We start from the raw sequence: 23975 nt of genomic DNA, 5'->3' as shown, positions 1-23975 counted from the left end.
CCGCCCCGTCGCTGAGCTCTCGCGAGAGTTAGCAGCGGGGCGGGCGTTGTGCTGGGGCCGATCGGCAGAGCAGCCGCAGGCGCTTCTTTTACCTCGGCCCGGCCTCGGCCGCGGCTCCCCTCGCCATGAGCTTCCTTTTGTGAGTACCCGGGCACCGGGGAGAGGCTTGGAGGGGGAGAAGGGGCTTTGGGGAGGTGCTGGGTGAGAGGATTTGGTGGGGTAGGCCTCTGAGGGGCTGGGGGGGATGTGTGGGGAGAGAGCATTCTGGCTTGGTTTGTGAGTGGTGTTGGAGGAGGAAGCGCTTGGGGAGGCCTTGGGGGTAATGTCTGTGAGGGGGTTGAGGGGGAGGAAGGGTTTAGTGGAGGCCTTGAGGGGTTCATGGGGCAAGGGGTGTTGGGGGCCCCGAGGGAAGTCCTGGGCCTCCAGGAAGGGTCTGGGGGGTTGAAGGCCCCGGCGGTGGCGAAGAGCTGAGGAAGGGCTCTTCATCAGAGACTGTAGGGATAGGTCAAAGGGTGATGGGTTCAAACTGAAACAGGGGGAGTTCAGGTTGAAGATAAGGAAGAAGTGATTTATGTGAGGGTGCTGAGGCGCTGGCACAGGGTGTGCAGAGAAGCTGTGGCTGCCCCATCCCTGGTAGTGTTCAAGGCCAGGTTGGACACAGGGGCTTGGAGCAAGCTGCTCCAGTGGAAGGTGTCCCTGCCCGTGGCAGGGGTTGGAGCTGGAGGAGCTTTAAGGTCCCTTCCAACCCTAACGAGTCCGTGATTTTATGATTTTTAAGGCTTTGTGATGAGGCACAGGAGGGCTCTTAAGGGAGGCTTTAGGAGGAAGCCTTGGGTGGCTTTGGGCAGAGGTCCTGGGGGCTCATGAGGGGCTTGAGGAGGGCTTTGTTCCTCTTGGGAAGGGGTTTTGGAGAGTCCCTGGGATGTTTGAGGCAGGGCTGGAACACACTCTGGGCGTGGGGAGTGTAGTCCTGGGAAGGATGAGCCCTGGGGCTGTAGTTGTTTGTGGGGAGGAAGAACGGGGTAAGAGAAGGTGCCAGGCAGGGGAAGGTTTCCAGGCTGGGATGTGAAGGGATGCTGGCAGTGAGAACATGGTAACCCCAGAAGGCTGGCACCCTGAGGAGTGCTGGTGTTAGGTGAGTGCCGTGGAGGGTGGGGAGGGCTTTGGGGGTGTATAAGGGGGTAGGGAGCTTCTGGGGCTTAGTCTTAGAGGGAGGGCTCTGGGGAGGGGTTGTCTTCTGAGAGTTAATCTCTCCCAAGTGGGGAGAATTTGAGATTGATTGGTCTTCTATGGGAATTTGGGGAGGTGCTGAAGGCGTTGGGGTGTCTGCAGGGATGGGCCACTGTGGGGGTTTAGATGGGCCTCACCCTCCATCTGTGGTCAAAGGGTGCTGGCTCGTGTTTGTATGAGGGGCTGCCCCACTGTCAGGTGAGGTGGTTGCAGGGGGGATGCTGGCAGCCCTGCAGGCATGTGATGTCCAAAATGCATCTTTAACCATTTGTAGAGGGTGGCCTGTTGCAGATCTGTGGTGTGAATGTGAAGGCTTGTAAAATGTGAGAGGGCTCCTTGAGGCCTGCTAGGATGTGGGTGAGAACTGGGGGTGTTTTGTGGTTTAAGGAGGAGCTGGAGACCCTCCTCTCAGGCTTTAGGGTTGGTGATGTGCTGTGGCCTGTGTTTTGGCAGTAGCAGGAGGCAGTGGTTTGGTTTAGGAGTGAGCTGGATCTGGAGGTCTTGTTTCTGCACTGAGTGTTGTAAACAGTGTGTAAAGCACGGGCAGAACATTACACCAGGAAGCCCATGGGGCGTGTGCCAGCACTACATGCAATGGGGGTGGAATGCCAGTTTCCCCTGAGCCATCCTGTTTCTACTGGGAAGCAGAGAGCTGGTGGGGGCTGGAAGTTAAATGTATTGTGGTTGAGAGGTATCAAAACTCACTCCATTTTGTGTGGGGAGAGACTGGGTGGGGGTTCAGTGTGGTGCTGTGCTGAACACAAACAGCCACTGAGCACAGGGAAGGATGATCGTGGTGGTGATTTTGCATTTTGGGGCTGGAGTCTATTAAATCACTATTTTTAGCAAGCTGTTTCCTACAGCACATCTCATATTTGCCACTGTCAAACTGACCCGGTCGGGAGGTTCTTCCATTCTCTGCCAGTTTTACGTGGGCTTTTATTTCCATGATCCACTGTTGCTTGATGAGTCTTTGGGCCTTTGCATACAACATTTGTCACCTTTAAAAAGGGCAGGTGAAAGAGGGAAGCAGGAGGATGGCTTGTGTGTGGGCATGTAGGGCTGGGGGAAAGTGGGAAAGGGCTGGTGTCACCCTGGTTGGAAGTGCTGGGTAGCAGAGGGTGATACAGGAAATGTTTCTGGGAAGGGAATGCTGTCAAAGCACTGACTGGAAATGTTTTCTCTCTTGTCAGTGGGAGTCGGTCTTCAAAAACATTTAAGCCCAAGAAGAACATCCCTGAAGGCTCCCATCAGTACGAGCTTCTGAAACATGCGGAAGCCACACTGGGGAGTGGTAACCTCAGACAAGCAGTTATGCTGCCGGAGGGCGAGGACCTTAATGAGTGGATTGCAGTTAACAGTAAGTGCTACAAAAGAGGGATGCACTCAAGCATGGAGGTGAATGGGAAACCCAAAAATCTCTGGGGTTTAGGCTCAGAAGCAGCTTGAAGTTCCCTGAATGACGTTTCCCCCCCCAGGCATGCTCTATTTAGGTGACTGAGTTGGGATAAAAGGAAAGTAAAGGTGAAAAAAGTGATGTGCAGACCTGCCCTGTTGTGGTTTTGGGGTGGGGTTTTCTGAGTTCAGACTTGCCAAGGGGATGAGGTATGTGAATGGTTATTTTTGTACTTGGCAGCAACCCTCCAGTGTCACTCGTTGGAATTAGGAATTAGTGTTGTCAACTGTGAAAGCAGTGGCAGCACATAATCCAGGGGAAAAGTGTAACAGTGTTCTCCACTGAACTCTGGGTTTGTAGAGTTTCTTCTTTGTTTTCTAACTAAGAAAATGTGGGGTCTTCAGCCTGGAGAAGAGAAGCTGTGTGGAGACCGCAGCTTCCAGTGTCTGAAGAGGGCTACAAGGATGCTGGAGAGGGAGGGACTGGAGCGACAGGACAAGGGGTGATGGGTTCAAAATGAAACAGGGAAGTTCAGGTTGGAGATAAGGCAGAAGCTCTTCCCTGTGAGGGTGCTGAGGCGCTGGCACAGGGTGCCCAGAGAAGCTGTGGCTGCCCCATCCCTGGCAGTGCTCAAGGCCAGGTTGGACACGGGCTTGGAGCAAGCTGCTCCAGTGGAAGGGGTCCCTGCCAGTGGCAGGGTGTTGGAAATAGATGAGTTTAATGTCCTTTTCAACCCAAACCATCCTGTGATTCTATGATTCTAGTTTCATTATAGTTTTACTGTATGCATAGCTTAGAAAGCCAGAAGCTACACATTTATTTTGCTTTTAGCAGTTGCTATTCCTGGCCTTGAACATTGTTTCTTTGGAGGCTGGAGGAGGAAAGGGTAGTTTTGAACAATGGAAGACAGTAAGTCAGGCCACAAGTATTCAACCTCAGAAGGATCTCTCCCATATTATCAAAAATCAGTCAGGTTTTTGAGGTACTGTAAAGGTGTCTGGAACCTAAAGCAGTCTGAGGTATGTCAGGCTCAATGGAGCTTTGTGCCACACAAATCAGTTAGTGGTGGCAGCCAGAGGGTGAATAATTGACAGAGCAATTCCAGTTCCTAGATGGTCCAAATGTCTTGGAAGTCATCAGTGATGTGACATTATACAGAAGGAGGATGTTTGCTTTTGCTGGGAGTTCTGTGGGCCCATGACAGTGATCCTCAGAAGCTGTGTTGGCTGCAGGAGGGTGATCCAGCACTGCATCAGGTTTGTGTCACACCTGGAGTAAACTTGATGTGTTTCCTTTCCAGCGGTGGATTTCTTCAACCAAATCAACATGCTATATGGGACCATCACAGAGTTCTGCACAGAGGCAAGCTGCCCAGTCATGTCTGCAGGACCAAGGTGAGATGCTTCCTGTGGTCTGTTGTTTCTATGCAGATGGGTGCAGGGGTCACTTAAACATGTACAGAAGGAAGCTAGAAAGAGGATGGGACGTGCCCAGATCAGGTCAAGGTACAGTGCTATGCTCTCCTGGGGTCATTTACCCATACGTGAACCCATGCTGTCTGCTGGGGAGGCTGTGTGTAGCCATCAGTCAGTATCTGTCCAGGGGAAGTATGCATGAGGATCTTTTTTATTGCTTGTGGATTGGGTCCCTGTGTTTAGAAGCTGAAAAGGTTGTTGAAATAGTTTGTCATAAAGAAAATGTGAGACCTGACTTGAGTGGAAGTGTCTGGTCTCACTGTCAAAGACTGAAGTAACCTGTCAGTGCTCACAGAGCTGGTGCTCTGAGAGACCAGAGTGTGGCTTTTCTAAGCAAGGAAGTGCTTATAGAGACGGGTACATGTGGTAGGGACCTGCCAAGTGTCTTTGGGATCTTCCCTATACTGCATCAAAGCTGGTATTATCTGCCTTGTTGAATCAGTCTGTCACATCCTGCCCTGCTTTTCTACCCACAAGTATCTAGATGCAAGTTCCTGTTTCTATACTGGGGGATGTTTCCTGTAACAGTTTCCTGTTTAAATGGCTCTGGTTTTGCCTGTTGCTGGTCAAGAGGCAACAGACTGAGTACACCAAGGGGGAGGGTTCCCTGCTTTTGAGGGATTTTGCAGAAGATCTCAGAGAAAGTGGGTTGTGCCAAGTCAACATCAGCCCTGGTTTGGAGGAGCCATGGGATCAATGACCACATATGTTGATTTGAGCTGCTGGCTTCCGAAAGCCTTTGGCTAATATGCAGCCCTGGGGAGGGTTTCTTGCAGAGCTCATCCACCTCATGAGAAGGGGAGAAGGAGCACCAAATTCCTGGAGGCTGTCTGAAAGCCATCAATGAATTAATTTGAATGGTGGGCAACAGCCCTGATGCTTCCTTTTTGGCCAGTTTTTGTTTTAATTTAAGGAAATGTTGATGGAGGAGGTTGCCACAAAGTAGAAGTTCACTTTTGAGGGTTAAACCCCCAAGGGTGGCCCCAATGGAGGCATTAACTCCACTCGTGTTGTGCTCGAGAAACTCAATGTGCTGCTCTGTTGTTTTAGAGGAGCATTAGCATTGCTGCGTTGCTCCTTACTGGGATAAAGAGGAAGCTGCAGGGCCTGAAAATGCAGTTTTATTTCTCCTTGAGCAGAGAATTGATGTTCCTTCCCTCTCCCCACAGGTATGAGTACCACTGGGCAGATGGCACCAACATCAAGAAGCCTATCAAGTGCTCGGCCCCGAAGTACATCGATTACTTGATGACGTGGGTGCAGGACCAGCTGGATGATGAAACCCTCTTCCCCTCCAAGATAGGTAAGTGCGGCCTCACTGCTGCAATGTCTGGATGTGGTTCTCCTGACCAAACTGAAGGACTCGCCTGTGCTCTTGGAGACACTGAAGTGCTGGAGCTGGGTCCAGAGAAGGACAACGGAGCTGGTGCAGGGCCTTGAGCCCAAGTGTGATGAGGAATGGCTGAGGAACCTGGGGGGGTTTAGTCTGGAGAAGGCCCAGGAGGGACCTTATCACTCTCTACAGCTGCCTGACGGGAGGTTGTAGTGAGGTGGGGTCTGACTCTCCTCCCAAGGAACAAGGGATGGGACAAAAGGAAATGGTCTCAAGCTGCACCAGGGGAGGTTTAGATGGAGATGAGGAGCAATTCCTTCCCCAAAGGGTGCTCAGGCATTGGAACAGGCTGTCCAGGGCAGGGCTGCAGTCACCATCCCTGCAAGTGTTTGAACGCTTTGAAGATGAGGCTCTCAGTGCCATGGGTTACTGGTGGCTTCGGCAGTGGTGGGGAATGGTTGGACTTGATGAAGTTAAAGGTCTTTTCCAACCTGGTTGATTCTATGATTCAGGAGTCCCTTTTCCCAAGAACTTCATGTCAGTGGCCAAGACGATCCTGAAGCGGCTGTTCCGTGTATATGCCCACATCTATCACCAGCACTTCGACTCCGTCATGAGGCTGCAGGAGGAGGCCCACCTCAACACCTCCTTCAAGCACTTTATCTTCTTTGTGCAGGTGAGTTGTGAAACAGTGAGCTCTCTGGGGTTTGTCATCCCCCACTCGCTTTTAAGGGGAGTTGGATTTCAACACCTCTTTGCTCTTCAAGGATCTGTGGTGTACCCTGTATGAGCCACTCAGCTCCCACCCTCTGTGCCATGTGAACCATGCAGCTGCAGCAGCGTAGGTCTGTGGGTTTTATTTTTGGGGTATTTTTGCAGGAAACGTGGTCAAGCTGGCTGTAAATGCTTGAATTTCCTTCTTGGGTTTTAGCTGTCAGCCTGCAGGAAAAGCAGTCAGGCTCAGAGGAGAACTTTGTGGGTTTGTAGCTCCAAGAATTAACTTAGAAATGGTGGCGGCACCCTTTTTCCTTGCCAGTATTGCAACAACCTGTTCCATGTGACTGCGTGTGTGACTTGTGCTGAGAAGCTTGGTGACAGCAGAAAATACTCTGTTCTGAAATGCCTGAATTTCTCTGCAGAGAAATGAGAGGCTGGTTTGAGGTTCTCCTGGGCACTGGCACACACTGACACAGCAGCTTCCCAGCACACATAGTGGGATGTGTTTTCCAGAAGCCTTTAGTTTTTGTGTTGCTTTTTCCCTGCCAGGAATTCAACTTGATTGACAGGCGGGAGCTGGCTCCTCTGCAGGAACTGATTGAGAAGCTGGGCTCCAAGGACAGATAAGACTTTTCCAGGGAGGACCCTTTTTGGCTGCTCCTTTCTGCTTTATACTCCAGCCACTTCCACGCTTCTGCTGTGCAGCCCCAGCCTCTGCAGCCCACATGGTTCTCCAGGCTGTGTATGCACAAGCCCAGCAAAGACTCTGCTCTGGTTGAAGATGGGACCTGGACTTGGAGCCGGTTTGGTTCCCCATAGGCATGGGGTGAAGCTCCGAGTGCTGCTCAGCTGCTTTCTCCTCCCAGAGGTAAAGTTTTCCTCTGTGCCTAAGCCCGGAGTGGCTCAGCTTATTTTTGGAAGTGCTTATTTTTGCAGAGGAGGTGCACTTTGGCCCAGAGCCTTCACCTCCCCTTTGGCAGCAGTGTCAGGGGGGAAGGAAGAAAAGTGCCTGGTCCTGGGTTGAAGGTGTTCACACAGTGGGGGGCTGAGGGAGAGACCCCACCGTGTGGCAAGGCAATAATAAAGTTTCTCCTTCCTGCTATTCTTTCAGAGGAAGAGGGGGTGCCTTCTCTTCCTTCTTTCCCTTGAACCCCCCAGCCCCTGTGCACAGGTGCCTTGACTAAAAACACAGCCCATGGGGATAGTTGGAAGGAGGCAGCACAAAATGGGACAGGAAATGTCTGGAAGGAGGCAGCACCTTTATTGCTCAGGGTTTAGGGGTGGAGGTGAAGATTCGCAGTCCGTGCATGCTCTTGATCTCCTCACTTAGTGCCTGCAATGACACAAGCACCACGCTGAGGGGGAGCAGCAGCTCTGAGGGAAGTGCTTGTGCACAGTGCAAGGGGAGAGCATTACACTACTGTCAGAATGCTTGTGTGTGTGCACACTGCCCAGGTACTCTCTGGTGAATGCGAGTATGAGCACTGCACACCAGGTACATAACTGCTGCTCTTAACTACACTAAACAGCAACCAAGTGCTCCACAGTCTGTTTTAGGCACTGTGCATGTGCACAGCCCTTTGGTTAACACCAACACTTGTGTACACACACTTCAGAGCATCACAACATGCTGTAAGCAGCAGGCCCAGGTGTAAGGGTTAGCTGCAGTGCAGCACCCTCACTTAAGGGGGTTACACACACTGTTAAGGACTGTGGTGGTTATTAATGCCTAAAGAAAGGAAGAGTTGCAAAGTCCTGCACACAGTATATGTTGTGTGTTGTGCACTCACAATGAGTAGGAACCTCACAACACCAACAGGGACATGCTGTGCACACGTAAGTGCCCTACCACCTATTTGTGAGGGAAAAAAGGGAGGACTCCTGTTTGTATCACTGTGACACACAGCACTTGTGCACATTGTACACACACTTGTACACACACTGTTGTAGCTGTGAGGGAAGGGATACACTGGTTGTTACTGAGGGGAGGTAAATAAAGGGGTTCCATTCTGGATACTCAGTGCCTGCAGGCGCAGCTCCTCACCCTCATACTGCCTGTGCTCTACCTGTGACACCTTGAGTTGGGTACTTAAGTGTGCTCCAGTTCACAGCCACATGTGCTCTGCACACAGCTACACTATGGACTGAGAGGGAAAGCTTCACTGGGAAGGAAGGGGGAAATAAGGGTGATGCTGTTAGGCACCATCAGGCACAGCATATCACAGGCAGCACTATGTGTGTGCACAGTGCTTTAGTGCAGCACTGACTGTGTGCACACACATACACACAGTGCCCTGTGACAGGCAGAGCATCTTCTGCAAGTGCTGTCCACACAATGGCAGAGACACACTGGTTCTTACTGGGAGGGCACGCAGCAGTTGTGCTGCATGCATGTGATCAGTGGTGCTCAACCAAAGCACTGTGGTGCTTGAGTACAGGCAACACACCTGAGTGCCCACCTGCAGTGCAGTGCCCACAACCCCCCCCAAGTGCCCCTCACCTCGTTCACCATCTGGTGCTGCTGCACCGTCCGCTTCTCCCTGAACTCCTCCGACTCGATGTGAATCTCATACATAGCCCCGCAGCCTCCTGCAACCACACAGCCAGCAGCAAATGAGGGTCCCCCGTACCCCCCCCACCATGTCCCTGCTCCTGTTTGGGGTTCCTCCCCCAAGCACGCAGCCGGTTCGGAGGGGACCAAGGCGCTGTGGCTGTACCCGAGATGTCCACGACGCGGATGGCGGCGGCGCGGGGGAACTTCTCCCGCAGGACGCGGCTCACCCTTGCCTCGCCGTCCGTCTGCGAGCTGAAGCTACGCCAGGAGCTGCCTCGGAGCAGGAGCTGGGGGGAAACATCCCTGAGAAACGCCTCTGGGAAGGGGGAAACGGGGGGAAGAGGATGGAGAGGAGGAAGGCGCCTTCACCGACGCCGTTACCGGGGACAGGCACCGACCGCGACCGGGGGACACAAGGAGGGAGCCGAACCCGAAACACCAGGAGGGGGCTCGGACAGGGCCGGACACACAGAGAGGGGACCCGCAGAGGACGGACCGACACACGGGAACACTCACCGGGCCCCAGCCCCGCAGCCCCACAGCGGCGGCCATACTGGGCCGGACGCAGGGTCACATCGCGAGCTCACCGGGCACCAGCCAATCAGCCAGCAGGGAATGGCGCTGCACCACCGCGACCCCTATCGGCTCGGAGGACCCTGCCGGGGGGACTTGGGGCTGTTGTGTCCGGTCTCTCGGGTACCCTGGAGCAGCGCGGGAGCATCCCGGTATTCCGGGCTGTGCAGAGCACGGGAGTCCCGTTGGATGGAGCAGGGCAGAGCAATGTGCTCCACGGCCCATGAGTAAGGAGCTCTGTGGGCAATGGGGCTTGGGTCTCAGGGCGGTGATTTTCATTATCATGAACCCCATTGACTCAGTGCTGGACGTGGTCATTCCCTGCCCAGCCACGGTCCATAAAGCACCTTGAGAAACAGAGGGAGGAATCAAGGCAGCAATGAACACCCAACCCCGCTCCAGATGGATTTCCAGCAGGAAATTAACCCTCACCATCACCCAACCAGACCTAACCTGAACCCTTCAGAGCCACAGGAACTGGAAATCCATCTGGAGTTGAGTGGGATTTGGGCCCCTTGCCCTGCCTGCCCAGACTGGATCCATTCTTTCCCAGCAGAAAAGCCAGCTTTGGAAGGAGGTGCTTGGCTTTGCAGGTGATTCTGTAAATGCCTGATCCAGGTGTGAGGTTGATGCTCCAGTCCCTGTACAGAACCCACAGTGACCTCTTGGCTTCTTACAGCCACCCATGCTGCTGCCTGCAGATGGTGCCAGCCTGGTGCTGCCCTTGATGTGCTTGGGATGGGTCTGGGATCTGGGAAATCTGGAGATGTTTCTCCCTTGTTCCCACAGGTGTTACTTTAAATGGGTCTTTCTGGTTTCAGCTGATGTGGATTGATGCCAAGGGCAGTAGCAAATCAAGCAGTAAACGTTCAGTTCATAGCCTGTGCCCATCATTTGCCCATTCTAATGAGAAGTAAAAGGAGTGAACTCCCCACAGTCCCATAACTGATGCCACAGATACCAAAGACCATGCTGTGTGGGGTAACTCTTGGTCTTTAGGGTGCCCCACAGGTCCCCATCACCCCAGTGAGCCTCCCCAGTCACACATCCTTCCCCAGTGGCCCCAGCTCTGTCTTTAAGCTCAGGTCAGGAGCAGCTTTTCCCTTCTCTGGGAGCTGTGTTACAAATACTTTATTTTTCTATTAGTTTTTCTATTTTATTGCTGTATTTATTTTCTGTCTTTATTGCCATAGTGCTGTTGGGCTGCCTTTGATTCCTATTTACTGTGGGGTTGTGTGTATGGGGGTGGGGATCTGGTTTCCTGCTGTCCTTAGGTTTAGGTTTTTTTGCCTTCTGGTTTCCTTGTCATTTGCTTGCATTGCCTCAGCTGGTACCAGTCTGCGACTTGATGGGGTTTTTGCTTCTATTGCCTGATAAAAGAAGCCTGGAGCATGTTCTTTTTGAAGCATGCTTGTTAGCTTTTGCCCTATTGAGTACACCTAGAAATGCTTGGTATGCTCAGAGCACAATGAGCTTCTTGTTATGCTGATCTCTGGCAAGCTATCTGTTATCTTTTTAAGCTTAGTTCAGATGAAAGGGGATCTTCTGGTGACCTGTTCCTATGGATGGGGACCATAGGTGTCCTGAGAGTATGGACACTCTTTCCAGTTCAAGTCAGAGCCCCTGTGCTTTTGTTCTTGCTCTGGATGTGGAGATGTAAGTAAGGTCTGGAGCACTCACTGTCATTCCTGAGATTCTTTTCCTCTATCTTTTCCTTTATCTTTTATCCATATGAGGAGGGAGAAAGCTTGCAGTGATAATACTGGGGTGACTATTACCATCTCTGCTGTGGGGTCTGGATTCTGGGGGGGGCAGGAGCAGCAAAAGCAAAACTCTCATCCCAGATACAAAGGCCATGTAGTTTAACCTGAGCCACACAGCCTGGAATTGCATAGATGGCAAAGCATGAATGGGTATCCGTGTTTGTGGCACTGTTCTGGAGCTCACCATGTGTAGGCGATGCCCAGCACAAGGTGGTCTGTGCTTTACAGATAGTACCAGGCTATTGTGGCCTCTGCACTTTCCCACTTTGTCTTGGAAACTCCATTTCACTCACTTCATTGATTTATTTCTCAGCTTTCTTGTAAGAGGTTCCTGCTCTCCTGTTTCCCCTCAGGCTTTGCTATGGTGTGGAATGATTTCCCCCTTAACTGCTGCTGGGATTAACCCCTGCTTGCAGTTTGGAAAGCCCATCCCCATGGCATCTAGACCAAACCAAATCCTGTTACTCCAGCTTGCTGCATTTCATTACCTCCCTCAGATGCCTACAGTAGCTTAAGAGGAATGGGGACAAAATCATCTTTTTCACTCTTAAAACAAGAAGAAAACCTGCAAAATGTGGATTTTAGGTCCAACCTGCGAGTAAGTTTCACACAGTGAGAGTTGGGACATCCTTATCTGCAGCCTGGTGCTCAGAGCATCAGGAAGTCACCTGAACCTGCAATCAGGAGGAAAGGAAGCAATCCAATTCAGATCATATAGAGAACTTTGTTCTCTGTTGTAGGCCACTGTTACCTACTGTTACTGCTTGAAACCACAGCCCTGTTATTCCATGGGCTAAAGAGATTGAGAGGACATGCCTATTTCCTGAAGAACATCAGTATGAGAGGCAAAAGATAAGAAAGGAAATAACAGAGAAAAGCAATGAAATGCAGGAGCTTGAACCTGACTGTTCCCCAACCAGCCATAATGGGAATTTCCATGTCATCTGTAATGTTCCTCCATTCCCCAGTGTTTCTTTTGGAAGCCTCCTATGCCTGAGGACTCGTGCCAAGCTTGACTATCCATGATGCTGGCTGAGCAAAGGGGAATGTTCATGGTCTGCCACTGCTAGTTTTTGACACATTCTTGTTTGAACTTGAGCTAAAAGATGAAAGAAATAGAAAGGGAAATGTACTGAGACGAGCACAGATTGTTCTATTTTGCTTTCGCCATGGTATAATGCCTTAGCAGCTGGAATTAGCCCTACCAGACCATCAACTGCTACTGAAATGCCTGTGACTAATTCAACACAAGAGTTTTATGGGAATGAGCCTAAGACTCATTAACCTAAGACTTTACACTGACTGTTCTGCAATGATGAGCACAAGGCTAATCACAAAGGTTTCTGCTCTCTGAAATGGGTTTTGACCATAGCCATCAGTGTTAGAACACTTTCTTGTGCCTCCTTTTGCCAGTGAGAGGCAGGAATCCATGCGAGCTGCTCAGTTAATAAAGATCTCTCTGGACTGATCTCTGGAATTTGGGAAAGGAATGTGGATTTGCCCTTAAATCCTCTCTCTTGTTACAGTTCTCTTTAGCCACTGCAGGTAAAGTCAGATACACAGAGTATATTGAGCTGAGTATTGTCTGTAATGACATTGTCATTACACACAGGTGATGGAAAGCTAGAGCTCAGATTGCTTTAATAGGCACATATCCTCTCTTTAGGGCTGATTCCCAGCCCGTGTCATCATGCAGCTGGCAGGATAGACTAAGTATTACACAGGACTGAATTGCACTATCCATGGGCTAGAATCTTACATGCTGTCTGCATATATATTCATCACTTAACCTATGTAAGGACTAAACCTCTCAATGGCAGGCAGGAGTTAGAGTCTCAGACCAGGTAGGAGGGTTATAATAGATAATTCCATTTAGAAAGATGCAGGTCAAAATCTGGGCTGTTTGCAAACCTGGTCCTTTTTGGAAAGCACTTGACTTTCCACTCCTGCCATAGCTTGTCATGTGAATGTCCATCAATGTCAAACCACCATGGACTCTGCAGAACAGCTCTTGACACCCGCTGGAATACAAAATGAATTCAGTAATGAGCAGTCTGCCAAGACATTCCCCAGAATTCATAGGAATGGGGTTTTTAGGTGCAATTCATTAAATGTAAATGGAATGGGTGTAGTCCTTTTTTGTTTACTCACCACTGCAGATACTGATGCTTAATCTCTTCCTCAGTGTCCTGGGTATGTTTCTCTCTGTGTCTGTAATGTGGTTCTATACTCTTCTAATAAGCACAGTGATTTAATAGAAAGCAAGCTCAAACTGCAGGGGTTCTATTTAGCAACTTTCCATCCTGCATGTGCTTTATTTCCCACCAGCCACTTGTAATGTATGTGCAGTTTTACCCATGAACTGATTCCTGTTCTTAAGTAGTTAATGTTCATTCCCAGAGGGGAACCAGTTCCAGCCCAGAACATGTACAACTGCTTTTAGTTAAGTCCTTGGAAATACTACACAATCCCCAATATCAGTGCAGTTAGAGACAAGCACCCTTACTGACTGTAACAGAGCTGAGGAGCGTACACACAGGCTCACACCCTGAGGCAGGGCATAGCAGCTTTGTGCTATTCATGTGTGACAACATTTCTGTGCTGTCCTCATGCTCCTGCTGTTTGAGCCCCTTGGGAGCAACCTGGAAGAGAGCAAATAGGGCTTGCACAGAAGCTACAACTAATCAATCAGTTGAGAAGCAGCAATAATGCAAGCTCTTGAGAGCCTCTCTGTTCAGGAGGGGGATTGAGGGAATGACAGGTTTCCTGGGGCTATATGACATGACAGTCAAAACATATTTAGTTGTTCAGATTCCTTTGACCACTTCCTTTCTCCCCAGCATCAACTGGGGGATTTAAAGGCTAATGTAATAGTGTACTCTTCACTTACAGGTTACATGCTGAATGTATTTAAAAGCCAGTAAGCCAATACGTCATTTTTATGTCTTCTCCAGCCTGTTTTTCATCTTGGATGATATCTCTGCCATATGGACAGAGCCTTAGGTGACATGATTTAGTGTGAGGTGTCCCTGCCCATGGCAGGGGGGGGTTGGAACTGGATGATCTTAAGGTCCTTTCCAACCCTAACTATCCTATGATTCTATGATATTTTGGTGCCTTCCAGTGCTTAAAGTCTGTGTCTGTAGACACCTGTCTACAGACACATTGAATCCCACTGCGTATCAATTGCATTTAGACACCTATATAACTTTCATTTCAACCAGCAATGCTTTCTGCACACCTCTGGGATGAGTTAGTAAATGATGCTGGTCATAACAGTGAGCTGATTGTCCCGCAGAAGTGGCAAATGCTAACTGCAGGTAAATACATTGCTTTTTCTTCTCGCTCATGCTGCACCCCTACTTACACTATGTATAGGCCTTTTTGTGTTTTGAACCTTTTAAAAGGGTGGGAATTGCTTCATTTCTACATTTTACAGCTGTGATAATAAAGTTTCTGGGGCAACCACAAATTGCTGCCTGTTTGCTTCATTGTCTCCTAAGCAAGCTTGGTCAGGGACTCATTCACAGTGAAAACAGAGGATCTGAAGGATCAGATATGAGTTTGATGGGCAAACATCTGGGCAGCCACATGAATGAAACGGGAAATGAGTGCTGGTTATGGTGGGGTTTCTTCCAGTTCTCTTTCAAGAACAAACATTGACATTTGTGCCAATACGTTACAGACCTGTTGGTATTTTGCTCTTGAGCAGGTTGTGAGCGTCTGCCCAAATGCCACTGAATTTCACTGCAAGAAAACAAGGCAGCTTTAGCAATTAACTTTCTCCATGTTAATTGACTTCCAATTAACCTGCCAGAAATGCCTGTAATGCCAATGTCATGTCTAAAAATAGACCCTATTTCTTTAATTGATTGTGTAATCTCAGTCTCCATCATCTGCAGCTTTGTGCTCATTACAAGGAGACCTGAATTGTCAGCCAGAATTATTAAATGTAAGAAGTTCTCAATAGTAATTAACATTTAACCAATTAAAGTTAAATATGTGGACGGAGCTATGATCAAGAAGTTATTAACTCTTGGCTTTGCAATCAAACTGTGGCTTTGTTTTTCAGATGGAAGGAGATGGAAGGCATTCCCACGCAGGACACAACACACACATGGGATCCCAGGGCTTACAGCCACCATCCGTGGCCATGGGTATCATCCCCTCTGACTGTTGGGGGTGGCTGTTTGCTGCTGTCCTCCAGGAAATCAGCTTATCCAAGCAACAGAAAAGCCAGGTTTTGCTGATTTGCCTCTAGAGTTTATGCAGGCATCTTAATCTTTGGCACCAGAAGTCATTTTGTGTTGGGAGATCTTTGAAATGTGTCTCAGGACAAAGACTTCTGGGCTGTGAATTGTATTAGCTTGTTTGTAGTAGCTACTGTAGAGTTGGTGTAGGATTAAATACCATGGTAGCTGGCTACCAGCTTATAAAGAGAAATCAACATATATAATGACAGAAGTATTGTAGTTATCCAGGGGACCATCACTGAAAGTATGTAGCTGCCTACCTGTGGTGGTCTAGTGTGCTAAATAGTAAATTGTCTAGATCTTCAGATGCCTAAGCACATGGACTTCAGTGACCTGTGCCTGTTCACTTTGTCTGACTTAAGTCTCTGTGTCACATAAGGTTAAACCTTAAGTCACATTCCAGCTGTTCCTGTGTTTCTGCAGGTTACAGCCATTATTCCATTATGCTCGTTTGAACATTGACTTAATTTTTAATTAGGCTCCTGTGCCTAATTGCTTGGGAAATACACCTCTTAGTAAAGATGTTGCTCCTTGCTACTGCTAAGAAGGTAAAGACCTCGTCACAAAACCATGTTGCGTTCTATAAACGTCTATGTTATAGCTCATTAGGCTGATATCTTGAAGTCATTTTGAATAATGGGGGTTTCTATTTAGAGCTTAACAGAAGAAAGTATTTCCTTTAAAAGGGACAATTAAATCATGGAAAACAATAATTTACTACTCTTGCTCTGACAGGCCAGACATCAGTTTGATGTTGTTCAGCTAACACTGCAATGGCGTTGAAAGTTGCCTTTCCCTCCCAAAACAACAAATGAGGTTTGATTTTTCTTCATTAAATGCATCATTAATTCCTCCTCCTCGTTTCTGTTTGTTTTCCATTCCATACTCTTCTGTTCCTGAAAATTTAACTCAGGCAGCACATCCATCACATTTTTGTAATTAGCATTTGGCAATATGAAGTCTTCCAGGCATTATCACTACTGCACGAATGCTGGGAGGTGGACAGGTCTATTTGCCTCAGAACTCTGCACTGATGAGACCCCCCTGCACAGTGTGCAATGCTGGTGTCCTCAACATAAGGACATGGAGCTGTTGGAGCAAGTCCAGAGAAGGCCATGAGGATGCTCAGGGGCTGGAGCAGCTCCTGTATGGAGCCAGGCTGAGAACATTGGGGCTGGAGAAGAGAAGCTGCGTGGAGACCTCAGAGCAGCTTCCAGTGTCTGAAGGGGGCTGCAAGGATGCTGGGGAGGGGCTCTTCATCAGGGACTGTAGGGATAGGACAAGGGGTGATGGGTTCAGACTGAAACAGGAGAAGCTCAGGTTGGAGATAAGGCAGAAGCTCTTCCCTGTGAGGATGCTGAGGCGCTGGCACAGGGTGCCCAGAGAAGCTGTGGCTGCCCCATCCCTGGCAGTGCTCAAGGCCAGGCTGGAAAGAGCCATAGGGTTTAGTGTGAGGCATCCGTGCCTATGGCAGGGTGACTGGGACTGGATGATCTTAAAGTCCTTTCCAACCCAAACCATTCTATGATTCTATGACTATGGTACAAGGTGAGGAGTCCATTGTGCTGCCTCCATTTACTCCTAGGAGCTAGGGTGAATTTAGCTTTTTGATTCAAGCAGCTGCATCCTGTGTCTACAACAAATAGCTGCCCTCCACGAAGCCACAGTCTGTCTGTCCAGCTTGGGTAATGATGCTTATCTCCTTTATAAAATCCTTTGAGATCTCCATTTGGGAAGTTTTATGTAGTAAGCATGATAAATTACAGCACTGGTTTTTCACGTTGGACTGGGATTCCAGCCAACTGCACCATGCAAGGTCGAGCAGTGTGTTCGGTAGTTGAGAGTCCTTAGCTGCCACCTTAGCCTAGGGGATTTTTCTTTGTGTACCCTACTCTCTGCTTTCCTTTCTTTCCATGGAACAAGCCTTTTCTTTTGCCTCCTTCTCAGACTGCTTTAATGGTTGTCCTCATTCTCTTTAATGATTTTAAATCACTGCTTTTGAGGTCCAGTTTATCTTCCCAAAATGTAGCGCCCTGACTGCACTGGAATGACTCCTTAATCCCCTTAGCCTCTCTGATCGCTCTGAACTAGAGTTAGATAAACCATCTCAGGTAGCATTTGATGTCTTTCAAAAAGCAGCTGAATGCCATAAAAGATCCATCACACTCTTCTTGGTGTCAAAAAGGTTTTGCTGTTAAAGATTAGGGAGCTGGAGGTCACTCCAAATCACAATATTGTTCACTTTATAAGCCCATTTTATCCTATCATCTGGTATTACGCTTTCAAGTTGAGTCCGTGGCATATATCAATTCCTTGCCCTTCAGTCCTTTTAAGCACTAAGGTTTAAGCTCTGATTGATTCATTATACGTCTCCAAAGTCAAACAATTTATCTTTTCCACTGTATTTTATTGTATTTTATATGGGCCTGACTTAGAAACCTGGAGCACAACATTGAGTTCTGTTTGCTTAAGAATCCCTGTAAATACAGGGTATTTTTACATCCATGAAAAGAGGCATCTGCCCATGCTTTGATCCACTATTCAAACTTGCAGCATGCCTTATGGGAATTCTAGTGGTGTTTTGCTTTGCTTTTATAGTGTAGTCGATTTCCAGTTCTGATTTTCACCCTTGTTCTTTTATTCAGCCCTCATTTCATTGTTTCTCTTCATGTTTTTAAGCCAGTTAAAATAAGCACATGCCTGTATATATATATGGCAGTTTATGTGCCAGAAACAGGAATGTAAGTATCCACAGTTCTGTCTATATGCTAGTAACAATCAAGTTACTCAGTGCTTTATTGCTCAAGGCTTTATTGCTCCTGCCACTGCCTACCCACCATCCAGCCCTTTCTATATTGACTCAGAGACCACACCAGGCTTGTGAGAGCATAAATACCAAGTACAGCATAGGTTGAATCTCTACATGGGTTATAAGCCTTGCCCATGGGTTTGAGTTCAGTCTTTGAGATGTCTTCTTTCAGTTGATGGCCTTTGAGTGGGCATTAAGATATTATGAGACATGAATGTGGTGCTGCACCCTGCAACAGGCAAATGAGTTTTGTGATGTCCTGTAGAACAAACCCCCTTAGTTAAAGGTTTCCTTCTCTCTTCTTGATACTGGCTTCAACTGAGTGAAATAGCATTTTTATTACCCTTAGGAAGCTTGCCCCCCTTGATGCCCTTTCTCTTGACATACCCTGGCACTTGCTCATGCATTGTCTTCTTTCCTGCTAACAGATACTACAGTTTTTAAGCTTTGCCAATGAAAATGCCACGTTGAAAAGGCTCTCAGCAGTCTTCACTGTCACATTTAACATATCGGTTCACTTTAACAGAGCCCATAGAAGTTGATTTTGCATTAAGTGTTATGAAATATTAACATGTTTACACCACAGTGTTAGCCTACAGTTACACACAACGCTGGAGTGTTCCTTAACTGTGGTCTGGTTTTCCTAAGCAGGCTTCAAGCCTCGGATAATGGGCTTTTGTATGGCTTCTCCAAATGGAGATGCAGTTTCTGATGGCAAAGGCTCCTCGTCTGCTTCAGTGCTCTGTCAAACAAGTTCCTCCAAGCAATACTGCAGATGCTTTGAGCACTTTTGTGCTGAACCAAAGCCTCTGGGCAGTAGCCCTGTCTCAATATGTAAGTAGGTATCAAATCCTGCCTGTAGGGAAAGCTTTGGCAAACAAAGCTACACAGGAATTGGCTGGTTTCATATTAATCCTTCAGTCTGTATGTGTTCACCTGGTAAACCTCAAGTCCTCTTTTGGAGTGAATGGTGTGGCAGTCCTGGCTGATGTGCACAACAGATCTGGGCACAAAGCTCGATAAAACATGGTGTGCTAATAAGAAAACGTGTGGCAAATAGATCCTGAAAGGACCAAGAAATAAAGCTTCAGCTTACACAGTAGCCGTGGTTATTCTATAGGGCATATCTCAAAGTGAACCTCACGTCTCATTTTCTGTAAGTGGAGTTATAAATGCCAGCTGAGCATCTAAAATACTGGAAAACTTTCTCCATGGTTTTCTGCACTAAGAATCTTATCATCCCCAAACTCATTTGGGGCAGGATCACCCAAATTAGCATAACGAGCTGATAAGTTAATCAAACTCAGTCTGGAGACAATTAGGAGCAATCACATCCTGTTTCTGTTGGTGGAGGGTGGTGGTGATATCTTTTAAATACAGGGTGTGGAGAAGAAGCTTGATGTATTAGCAGTTTGGCCTGCTGAGATCTGAAGGTTATGCTGTGACTCCAGTAGAAATATAGAGCTTTCATGGTGAGAAAACACTCTTTATGCAATTTATGTTTGGTCTAATCTAACTTTCTGGTGGTGTTGCCCTTGATGGTCCTCTCTGAACCTTGCTTTCTGAGTTCAGGATTGTATTAACGATAGTTGTGTGCTACTGAGTACCTGTCCTTCCTTCTCACATTTATCTGCCTTTGGTCAATCTGAAAGGATTCATACATTCAGTTGGAAAAAGAACTAATTCATGTGGTGAAATGGGAGTTGGTTTACATGGCTTTTGATGAGAAACTTAACATGAGCTGGCTTCAGTGTGCACTCACAGCCCAGAAACCAACTGTATCCTGGGCTGCATCCAAAGGAGCATGACCAGCAGGTAGGAGGAGGTGATCCTGCCCCTCTGCTCTGCTCTTGTGAGACCTCACCTGGAGCATTGTGTGCAGTTCTGGTGTCCTCAACATAAGAACATGGAACTGTTGGAGCAGGTCCAGAGGAGGCCATGAGGATGTTCAGGGACTGGAGCAGCTCCTGTATGAAGCCAGGCTGAGAACATTGGGGCTGGAGAAGAGAAGCTGTGTGGAGACCTCAGAGCAGCTTCCAGTGTCTGAAGGGGGGCTATAAGGGATGCTGTGGATGGACTCTTCATTAGGGACTGTAGTGACAGGACAAGGGGTAATGGGTTAAAACTTAAACAGGGGAAGTTTAGATTGGATATAAGGAGGAAATTCTTTCCTGTGAGGGTGGTGAGGCACTGGAATGGGTTGCCCAGGGAGGTTGTGAATGCTCCATCCCTGGCAGTGTTCAAGGCCACGTAGGACAGAGCCTTGGGTGCCATGGTTTAGTGTGAGGTGTCCCTGCCCATGACAGGGGGTTGGAACTGGATGATCTTAAGGTCCTTTCCAGCCCTAGCTATTCTCTGATTCTATGTACTTACTCCCTGGGCAGCATGGTTCTTTCTTCTGTGTTAAATAAAGTAATACACAATATTGTATCACTATTATGTTGCTAAATGAGGATGTGGGAAAGTGTCTGCTCTTGGGGGATGCTTCTTGCACTGGATAAATATTTAAATATCACGATAAAAACCTTTTTGTTTAATTAGTGTTTAAATTATGCTGGGAATTATCCAAAGCGCAGTACCTTTGTTTCCACAGTAAGTCATTGCAATTCAGCATGGATATGAAAAGTCTGATATAATAACAGAGCCCAAGGGGCTGCAAGCTTCAAAGTACAGTTTGTTTAGAGTGCAAATTCCAGGTAAGGACCCCCCTGACTCTCCCAAATGAAAAGCTCAAACTCATGTGTTGGGAATGTAAATCATAGAAGACTTTTTCCTGTGTTCTCTTGCCTGCTTTGCTGCAATGCATGTTTGCTATGGAAGACTTGACAAATCTGTGTAGCCACAGAGGTTGATAGTAGATGATCTAATCAGGGCTGTTGTAAGGTCAAAATCAAGCTTTTCTGTTCTCATGCTAGTCATAGCTCAGTAACATTATGGCAAATGTTAGGAAATTAATTTAGACTTTGATTCCCTTTTAACCCAATTGAAATGCATCGTATCCATCCTCCTGATCCTTATTTGCATTTATGGCAAAGAGATGGGAAGGAGAACAGAAGCTGACTTCTGGGTTTCAAATCTCCCAGTGGGAAAACAACATTTCTCCCAAAGCACAGTTTTACTGGGATGGGCAGAGGTTTTCCTCCACCTTTATTAACACTAGAGAGTTGAAACCCACAATACTTCCAAGAAATCTGGTTTTAAGGGTTCAAAACCATTTTATATGTCCCAAGTTTACTTGTCATTTTAATGTTGTTACTGGAGACCAGTAATGAGTGGTGTCCCTCAGGGATCAGTGTTGGGACTGGTCTTGTTCAACATCTTCATCGCTGACATGGACAGTGGGATTGAGTGCGCCCTCAGCAAGTTTGCCGATGACACCAAGCTGTGTGGTTTGGTTGATCCGCTGGAGGGAAGGAATGCCATCCAGAGGGACCTTGACACGCTTCTGTGGTGGGCTGATGCCAGCCTCATGGAGTTTAATCATGCCAAGTGCAAGGTCCTACACCTGGGTCGGAGCAATCCCAGGCACAGCTACAGGCTGGGCAGAGAAGAGATTCAGAGCAGCCCAAGGAGAAGGACTTAGGGGTGTTGGTCGATGAGAAAATGAACATGAGCCAGCTTCAGTGTGCGCTTGAGCCCAGAAACCACCCATGTCCTGGGCTGCATCCAAAGGAGCGTGACCAGCAGGTTGGAGGAGGTGATCCTGCCCCTCTACTCTCTCCTTGTGAGAGCTCACTTGGAGCATTGTGTGCAGTTCTGGTGTCCTCAACACAAAAAGGACATGGAGCTGTTGGAACAAGTCCAGAGGAGGCCACGAGGATGCTCAGGGGCTGGAGCAGCTTCTGTATGAAGACAGGCTGAGAAAGTTGGGGCTGCTCAGCCTGGAGAAGAGAAGCTGCGTGGAGACCTCGGAGCAGCTTCCAGTGTCTGAAGGGGGCCTATAGGGATGCTGTGGATGGACTCTTCATTAGGGACTGTAGTGACAGGACAAGGGGTAATGGGTTCAAATTTAAACAGGGGAAGTTTAGATTGGATATAAGGAGGAAATTCTTTCCTGTTAGGGTGGTGAGGCACTGGAATGGGTTGCCCAGGGAGGTTGTGAATGCTCCATCCCTGGCAGTGTTCAAGGCCAGGTTGGACAAGGCCTTGGGTGAGATGGTTCAGTGCGAGGTGTCCCTGCCCATGGCAGGGGGTTGGAACTTGATGATCTTAAGGTCCTTTCCAACCCTAACTATTCTATGATTCTATAAGTTCTGGAGAAGACAGAGGTAAGAGTGTGTTTTTTGTAAGGCTCTCAGCTCGTGTTTCCTAAACTAGCTTGCCATTAGAAAATAGCTCAGGAAACAAAAAGAAAAGCTCTTCCTTGGTTGTGAAATACAGTTTCAAATACTTCTTTCAAAACCACTTGTTTCCAGGAGGGTCTCCAGGGAAGCTTTGCAACAGAAATGTTGAAATCGCTGTCAAAAGGGAATCATGAATTTTGATTGTATCTCAGTGTAGCAGCTTGAAAAGCACAAGGCAGTGCAGAGCAAGGATAAAGAAGACAAGCTACAAGAATCAGCCTTTTGTTAGGGGAAATACTTTCTCCTCTAACAGCTTATCCTCCCACAATGTGGGTACTATTCAAAGACTGGCTTTCTAAATCTTCCTGCGGCAAACTGCCTTGAGAACACCCGATAATGGTGCTTTGCCTAATGCGCTTCGCTAAACCCAGGCTGCGAAACCTTTTGGTTTAACAGAAATCCCTGTGCGGGGACACATAAGGTGCAGAATTTGCCATGAAACAAAGGAGTTGTGCGCTGGGTTGGACTCCGAAGAGCAGTTTAGGCTCGTAAATGGCTATTTATTTCTCTTTGGCACTAGATGGGGCTAAGGGACTATCCAAGAAGTGGGAAAGCAACGGCTGAGCCCTAGAATGTGGAAACTCCCAGCAATAGCTCAGGAAAAGAGGAAGGAAAAGGCTGCAGAGACAATCGATGCTGTTGAAGTCCCTTCACTCACTCGGCTTCGTGACAGAGGAGCAAACAGAATCTGACTCCTAAGGTATTGGTTTGTCAGCACTTCTGAAAGGCCAGGGGCATGTTTGAAGAAGGGGTAAGGACTGAACCCTGAGCAGCAGCACTCATGCTATGAAAGCATAATTTGCTTCCAAACAACCCTTGAACTGAGCCTTTCCCTGTGTGTTATAAAGGGGTCTTTCAAGGAGCAGCAACCAACGTTCCTCAGCCCCTAAACCTGCAGCATCCAGGAATGGCAATGAGAAGCTCAGTGGAAAGAGTTGGTTTTGATGGAAACAGAAGCATATTGCTGGCCCCTCTGATTTCAGTGCCTTATTGAGGGGCTTCTTGATGCTGCTGCTTAAAGATGCAAGGGAAAATTGGCTTTTAACATACACAAGAAACTTCCTATTCAGATTGTTATTCACTGGCCTTTCACCTCATGTCCTGTCTGGGCAAAAGCCCTGTTATCAGCCAAAACAGGGAAATACGATGCTATATTCTGAATCACAATATCCCTTGACTGTCACAGTTAAGGATCTTAGCCATCCTTATCAATCCTATTATCAAGATCTGCTATTGTGCCAGGTTTTGCCCATATGAATCTGTTTGTGTCTGCAAGCAAAGACTTCAGTAAGACTGGGCTGTTTTCTCCTTTGCTCTATGAGTGTGAATGATACTGCTTAAGGTCTGACCTGTCAGTCTTAGGCCAACTTCAAATTGCTTGAGGATGTAAACATGAGCAAAGACACCCAGAGCATTGAATCTGAATGCCTGATGTACCTGGTGAGAGATTATCTGGTCTGGTTGCATTATTGCTTGTATTTGAAATCTTTTAGCAGCAGGGTTTCTTCCCTTATTTATTGTACAAGTGC

The 23975-nt window shown here is 47.9% G+C and overlaps 2 protein-coding genes and 1 long non-coding RNA gene across 4 annotated transcripts; 2 read left to right on the top strand and 1 right to left on the bottom strand.

The window, feature by feature from the left end:
* Positions 1-7267, top strand: MOB1A (MOB kinase activator 1A). Its single transcript, XM_061348248.1, has 6 exons — positions 1-139; positions 2424-2590; positions 3927-4020; positions 5271-5404; positions 5947-6110; positions 6701-7267. The coding sequence occupies exons 1-6, from the start codon at positions 126-128 to the stop codon at positions 6776-6778; spliced, it is 651 nt and encodes a 216-aa protein (XP_061204232.1). The 5' UTR covers positions 1-125; the 3' UTR covers positions 6779-7267.
* Positions 7268-7389: 122 nt separating this feature from the next.
* Positions 7390-9365, bottom strand: BOLA3 (bolA family member 3). Of its 2 annotated transcripts, none has more exons than XM_061348249.1 (4): positions 9222-9365; positions 8869-8992; positions 8652-8740; positions 7390-7484 (listed from the first exon to the last, which is right to left on the bottom strand). In XM_061348249.1, the coding sequence occupies exons 1-4, from the start codon at positions 9255-9257 to the stop codon at positions 7419-7421; spliced, it is 315 nt and encodes a 104-aa protein (XP_061204233.1). In that variant the 5' UTR covers positions 9258-9365; the 3' UTR covers positions 7390-7418. The 2 variants fall into 2 exon arrangements, with proteins under 2 accessions (XP_061204233.1, XP_061204234.1); XM_061348250.1 differs by lacking the exon at positions 7390-7484 and adding an exon at positions 8476-8598 and having other exon boundaries at positions 8632-8740.
* A 10150-nt stretch (positions 9366-19515) lies between these two features.
* LOC133209507 (uncharacterized) lies at positions 19516-23736 on the top strand. The gene is made up of 3 exons (XR_009724674.1): positions 19516-19575; positions 20697-20799; positions 22967-23736. It is a non-coding gene; the product is annotated as an uncharacterized LOC133209507 (long non-coding RNA).
* Positions 23737-23975: the final 239 nt, after the last annotated feature.

The sequence above is a fragment of the Neopsephotus bourkii genome, unplaced genomic scaffold, assembly GCF_033783945.1.
Source record: "Neopsephotus bourkii isolate Nb327-2 ecotype Australia unplaced genomic scaffold, CSIRO-AGI_Nbou_v1 NB_346, whole genome shotgun sequence".
NCBI classification, from domain to species: Eukaryota; Metazoa; Chordata; class Aves; order Psittaciformes; family Psittacidae; genus Neopsephotus; species Neopsephotus bourkii.
Note: the sequence above shows the minus strand (reverse complement) of the source record. Positions and strands in the feature narration are given on the sequence as shown.